General features: G+C 39.9%; 1 protein-coding gene across 1 annotated transcript; it reads left to right on the forward strand.

Annotated features, from left to right (window-relative positions):
* Positions 1 to 3,419: 3,419 nt before the first annotated feature.
* LOC115924760 (solute carrier family 25 member 35-like) lies at positions 3,420 to 6,292 on the forward strand. Its single transcript, XM_030987574.1, has 3 exons — positions 3,420 to 3,941; positions 5,106 to 5,324; positions 5,821 to 6,292. The coding sequence occupies exons 1-3, from the start codon at positions 3,552 to 3,554 to the stop codon at positions 6,172 to 6,174; spliced, it is 963 nt and encodes a 320-aa protein (XP_030843434.1). The 5' UTR covers positions 3,420 to 3,551; the 3' UTR covers positions 6,175 to 6,292.
* Positions 6,293 to 6,888: the final 596 nt, after the last annotated feature.

Consider the following 6,888-nt stretch of genomic DNA (forward strand, 5'->3'; position numbering starts at 1 on the left):
ATGGTCATATCTCAGCCAATAATTAACATATTCAATTGGTTTTCGACATTTGGACATTATTTTTGATGTTCTTTCGGAATATGAAGACAAAATTGAGAAATTCTAAAAATAGATTTTTGATGACGTCACACTTCACCACTCTTGCCTACCATATAAGAGTATGTACTCTACTGTGTTTGATGCATTGAATTACGCAGACTAATATCAATTAAGTACGAGGCGTTTGTAAGTTCTTCTGCATGTATGTTATGCTTGAACGAAAAGATATATTTTGTCATTATTGAAACAATTTAAATTATATTTATCATGTTTACTCTACTCAAATAAGAGAAGAATTAGAAAAATTAATGCTCCTAGAATAATTCTTTAATCCTGAATATACAGTAGTACCACCCGAATATAAGGATTCCCAAATTCTACTAAGATACCTCTCATAAAGATGTTGTACTCAATGTATCGTAGTTTTGAGTTCTAATCAAGAAATACATACCGAAAGACAAACAGGCTGTCAGGCTAAGCATGAATGTCAAATGAAGCCTCTGATCAAAAGTCTATAAATAAAATGGGAACAAGAGAGTAAAGTATCATGACCATCACCATCCTTATTATCATCTCCATCATCATCATTAACGTCATCTTATTCATAATCAGTATCATTAATATCATCATCATCATCTTCACCATTATTATTATTATTATAATCCATCCATCAGAGCCACCATCGTCATATGCCTTGCATCATCACCATCATCGTCATAACCATCATTATCATTTTATTCATAATCATCATCACCATCGTCATACCCATCATTATCATCTTATTCATAATCATCATCACCAACGTCATTATCATCAGCATTACTTCATCATCATCATCATTATCATCTTATTTATAATCATCATCACCATCGTCATAACCATCATTTTCATCTTATTCATAATCATAATCACCATCGTCATAACCATCATTATCATCTTATTCATAATCATTATCACCATCGTCATTATCATCAGCATTACTTCATCATCATCATCATTCTCATCAGTATTATAAGCATTATCATCGTCACCGTCGTCATAACGATCATCGTCATCTTTACAATAATTATCATTACCATTATCGTCATTTTCATCAGTATTCGTTTTGAAAGGCAACGAGTCCTGAAAGTCGATTGAAATGCACAATCTATGTTTATACATGGAAATGCTACACAGTGTCTGCTGCTCAACCAGATGCAAGGAGAAAAGAGAAACGCAATATCCACTATCTCCACTACAATTACAATCGGATTGTCAAAAAAGTACTTGCCATTTTTGTAAATCATGAAGCTGATGTCAATTGACTGTGTAGATGTTGGCGAAATTTACAATTTCTTGCTTTAATAAAACTGCTTTATCATAAAAGGCAGATGTTTGCAAATATTGCGCATCGTACTTATCACCTCTTTCAATTTTGTTGTGAATAAAGAGTTAAGCTTATTAATCCATGCTAAATATTTTGCTGAACAGGGGTGCCACGCGCGCAAATTGTTGACTGTCGGTTGTATGGTTGTACGACTCACGCCCCTGGTTACAGTTGCTCTGACAACAAGTCAGCGCTGTGCTTTATATTATTGTGCAACATAATGGAAAAGAACCTTACGAATGGAAAATTCTTTCTTTAAAATCCTTAACAACAGTAAATATCTCCATGGATTGTTGTGCCTATGTGCGATTGAATCACACTCAAAGGTGCTCAAACAATTTATCAAGGGCATAGTATCAGCAGTAAGGATTTTCTTAAATAATTGGATAATGGCAATTAAAACACGTTTAAGGATTTGTCCTTCTTGCCAGTGTATCACAATCTATAAAATGTTAGCAGAGTTTACAGTAACAATTAAAGGAACCTTTAAAATACGTAGTTTTGCATGTTTTCCTAGTTACCCGAGGCGCTCTCACCCTCCCTTCACCGTACCCCCCTTCTCTCTCTCCCTCTCTCTCTCCCTCCCCTCTCTCTCTCTACCTCATGCATTCTAGCTCTCTCTCTCTCTCTCTTACTCTCCCCCTCTCTCACTCTCTCACTCTCTCTCTCTCTCTCTCTCTCTCTCTCTCCCTCCCCCTCTCTCTCTCTACCTCATGCATTCTAGCTCTCTCTCTCTCTTACTCTCCCCCTCTCTCACTCTCTCTCTCTCTCTCTCTCTCGCATTCTAGCTCTCTCTTACTCTTCTCTCTCTCTCTATTTCTCTCTCTCTCTCTCTCTCTCTCTCTCTCTCTCTCTCTCGCTCTCTCATTTCTCTTCCATTTCACCCGGTTTTACCATGACTGTGCTATTCTTTTTTTTTGTATTATGAAAACCTTTTTTATTTTCACCTCAGGGATGATTTTCGTGTTCAAATGAAGAAAGCTCTGGAGACTTATTACATGTCAGTTTTTTAATAATCATCAGAATAATTACATGTATGTTTATATTTGTGTATGTCTAAGGGCCTAGTTATTCCAAACTTTGTTCCTTGTTCATTATGTATTACATAACATCTGTCTTTCCGACATTGCGTTTCTGTCTCCAATATTTCAGTTCTTTTCCATTCTTATTGCTATGAAGCTATAATTCGTGCAAGCTGTCATAATGATACAGTGACGATACATATAATATTTGTAATTGACTGTATGAATGGGGTCTTCATTTGAGACTATTTTCGAAAAAGGTGGGGCATACGAAGGGGCATTTCCCTGTTTTTGCTCAATTCTTTTTATTACGCACACCTGTGTCGCCTTTTTTTGGGGGGGGGGGGGGGTTCTCATGAATTACATTAATGGCTAGGGAGAGATAGAGAGAGAGGGGGTGGCGAGAGGTGAGAGAGAGATAGGGAGAGAGGGAGGGAGAGAGAGAACGGAGATTCACTGTAACATATAATACCGATATATATAATTTGTATGTTTTTGAGTAAACGCAAAATGAAAATTTCGTAGAACAACGCGTATGAATAACAACTTTAGTTTCTTTATGATACACTCCTGTCACACTTCCAAACCGACTGGGTTTGGGCCATTCAGAGCACTGTGGTTCTTTCCTTGGTTTGTTATCGTTCTTGTTGGTGAGACTGGGGTTTTCTTCTCGTTAGCAGGGCTAGAGTAATTATACTTATGTCATAGAGGCTTCGTGTACTCTGGAGGGTGTCCAAAATAAACATTTGGACAGCTCTTTTTTCTCTCTTTGTACCTCCATGATTTCCTACATGATAGCATTATGCAAAACAAAGTGTAAAAGGTTGCTGCATTGTAGGTTTATCTGAGTTAATCTTTTCATGAGATCATAAACCTCAAGGATTCGAGTCCAATGTCATGAGATTGTGAACCTGTCCTGCATTATAAAATCTTAGAGATAATACCGTTCCTGAGTGATTATGACACTGGGAAGTACAAAGTCTACGGATGTACCTATTATGTATATTTCGCAGGAACTTTCTGACCTCCCTAAATAAGGGCATTTAATCAACACGAAGTTTGCAATCTTTACATGCTATAAACCCTTCAATTATATTTGACATATTTTAAACATTTTGTGTATAATGCCTGTTGCTGGGGTGGAGTTTTGCCTTGGTGGCGCTGCAGCCGCTTGTGCAGTCCTGTTCACTAACCCACTAGAAGTCGTCAAGACTCGGTTCCAGCTACAGGGAGAGCTGAAGGCATGGGGCACCTACCAGCGTCACTACAGGAATGTCTTCCATGCCTTCTACACCATCGGTCGGTATGACGGTCTCCTGGCCCTGCAGGCTGGGCTGCCACCAGCACTTGTCTATACGGCGATTCAGAACGGTACGAGACTTGGAACCTACCAGATTTTAGTGGACATGGGACTAACGAAGAATCTTGCCGGTGAGAAAAGCCTTCCTAGGACCATCTGTGCTGCCGGAGTGGGTGGTTATGTAGGAGCTTTGATCAGCAGTCCTCTGTTCCTTGTGAGTATACTTTAATAGCAGTGATAAGCCTTACGGCTAAAATGGCGTACTGTTATGGTGTTTGGTCTAGTCAGGAGTGGATACATTATCCAGACTGACGGTGAACCACACACTGCGTGGTTCGATGTCCCTGAGATGTTGTGGTCTGAGAGATAATAATAATAATAATAATTCCGCTTTTGTCTCTAAGCGCTTTGCAGATATACTATTACCAGGGTCATTTGATTCAATACTTGCCCGCACACAATGTGTGCACAATTTCCACTCCCTGGGGAGCATTTCAGTCAGCGTTACATGACGCTCAAAAGCAGTTTGACCAACAATGACGGTCGCTACTGGATACCCATTTAACACTTGGGTGGAGAGTAGCAAGTGCAGGTTAATATCTTGCCAAAAGATAGTTTCGTGTCGGGATTCGAACCATCGACCTTCGCATCTCCAAGTCAAGCGCCTTCAACCACTCGACCATGACACTCTCTGGGCTTCGGGCTTTAAACCACAAGTATACGGGATTCGAATTCCTGCACCAGGCAGAGCTAGTGTCCTTTGGCAAGACATTCATGTACATTTGCCAAACTCGACCCAGGTGGAGTAAGTGGTACGATTTATTCTTGGAATGCACTGGCCGCCGCGATTACATTACTATGTGTTCATACCCCTTCGATATTATACGTACACCTAATAATCTCATGATACATGACCTTACCAGCTAGGCCTAGTGGCATCATTCCAGTGCTGTACAATAGAATACTAAGTAAACGAAATGAGAACCCCCCCCCCACATTAATCTCTATCCTTTCCCTTTCTTGTTTTTCTCTTCTCTTTCTACAACTCAATGGGGGGGGGGGGGGGGGGCACTTCTTTGCCCCCTGCCTTCTTCTATAATAATTATCTATGTCATCAATAGGCATGATAGACAGTGAAATATAGAAATGAAAGCTTTAAGATGCAAGTCATCCTTAAGGCTTTAACATGCTCATTTTTATTATTATAACAAATTGTTATTTGACAAAACAATTTCACATATATGTGAATGATAGTTTCTTCCATCTGTAAGACAAATTTGTTTCTGTTATAAAATGCATTGATTTAACGACTATCAGAGTAAATATCATGTCAATTTCATTTCAGCCATATAATTCGAAATCATTTTCACCTTGGCAGATTAAGACTCAACTACAATCCCAGTCACATGAAGTCATAGCCGTGGGACATCAGCATACCCACTCAGGCTGGTTGCAAGGTTTGAAGAGGATCTACGTAGAGGGCGGTATTAAGGGTTTATGGCGAGGGGTTCACGCTCAGACTGTACGCAATGTGATCGGATCAGCTTCCCAACTGACGGCGTTTGTTCTCACAAGAGATTTTCTCACCGAAAAAGAGGTAAGACAGAAATCATCAAAGTAATTACAATATTTTTTTCTGAAATTAATGTTGGATAATATCCGTGCATTAAATCGGTACATCAAATCAGTAGCGGTTCCAAGATTTTCATGAAGTTTCCTAACACAAAACAAATCTGACCCTGATGAGGCGTCACTATATAGAAGGGCCGGGTCAAAGTGGGTTCTCTGAAAAGGTGGGCAAAGACGTAGAGAAGGTAACAGATAACGTCATCCATAAGAATGTCACAATTCGCCTGACGAATGCCTATGCCTTCATGCATAGGTTTACATATTAGGTACATGCTGATTGAAATGTCACCCCTCCCTGTTCTTAATGTTTATATAGAAATGCGTAATCTTCGTTGCATGCATGAAGTAGCATTTAACGAGGAAGAAGAAGAAGAAGAAGAGCCCATGTTTTCTTAGGAATTATATCCTCTGGATATCCCTTATTTTGCAATTTGCTTAACACTTTTCAATATCTGTGTCGTTAGATTTTTGTGCCCAGCAGCCTCTACATCCCAATCACCTCCAGCATGGTGGCGAGCGTCGCCATCGTCGTGTTTGTGACACCTGTTGACGTCATCAGTATCCGAATATACAATCAAGGAGTGGATGCTCGCACAGGGAGAGGGTTGTACTACCGGGGTTTGTGGGATTGTGCTTTGAAGATATGGCGAAGGGAGGGGCCAGTGGGCTTTTACAAAGGTTGGTCGGCCTCTTGGTTTCGATTCGCACCGCAGACCATTCTTTGTCTATCATTCTGGAATATGATGCAAAATGGTTACTATAGTCATTTCGGCAAGAAACAGACGTCGTACATCAGCAACCAAACAAAAACACTATAAAACTGAAGTTCAGATGCTTTATTACTACAAGAGTTCATTGGTGCTCCCATTTCCCGGCACTCTAATCCCAAAAGGATCCTGGGTTTATGCAGGCCCATGGTTTATTGGACTGATGCTCGCCACGAAAACATGAACCGTTCGTTCCAGTGGACACATCTAATTGCCGGTTCTAGGACACCTCCCCCCCCCCCCGGACATCTTCCCCCGGATAACCACCCCCAGTCAACTAACCTCCAGGAAAAATACCCCTATGACAACCACCCTAGTTTAGCTTACAGTTCGTGCAGCTGCTTTTAACGACCTATAAAAATAAAATACCCTTTTGTTGGCGCAGTTAATTTAACCCTTATTTATTTACGATACCAAAGTTGGTCTGCTGCACGCGACTCTATAATGCAAGTCGATACCCCAATGTTCACATTTAAGCAGGCTCACTCAAATATTCTTCATGATTTTTTTTTGCATTAAAGGGCGTCTACAGTAATGTTTTTGTTAAGATGTTGGACCATTACAGTTGTACCATTTTACATTTGGAATGACAGTATAGTCAAAAATACATTGTAGAGGTCTATAAGGTGTATTATATAAGCAACATGCGATACCACTTCTCTTCGATTTAGCAGGCACAGATGCTACCTTGTTAGTTGTGACCAAACATTAACAGTCAAGAACCTTAATTTATTTTATTGCTGAAAGTAGCCTACTGATCGATTG

This window comes from Strongylocentrotus purpuratus, unplaced genomic scaffold (genome assembly GCF_000002235.5).
Source record: "Strongylocentrotus purpuratus isolate Spur 01 unplaced genomic scaffold, Spur_5.0 spur5_scaffold_16, whole genome shotgun sequence".
Classification (NCBI taxonomy): Eukaryota; Metazoa; Echinodermata; class Echinoidea; order Camarodonta; family Strongylocentrotidae; genus Strongylocentrotus; species Strongylocentrotus purpuratus.

Excerpts from the sequence above, each read along its gene's own strand:
- LOC115924760 (XM_030987574.1), top strand. The coding sequence starts at position 3,552 with ATGCCTGTTGCTGGGGTGGAGTTTTGCCTTGGTGGCGCTGCAGCCGCT. Across the intron at positions 3,942-5,105 it reads TCAGCAGTCCTCTGTTCCTT|ATTAAGACTCAACTACAATC; the intron begins GTGAGTATACTT and ends TCACCTTGGCAG. Across the intron at positions 5,325-5,820 it reads ATTTTCTCACCGAAAAAGAG|ATTTTTGTGCCCAGCAGCCT; the intron begins GTAAGACAGAAA and ends CTGTGTCGTTAG.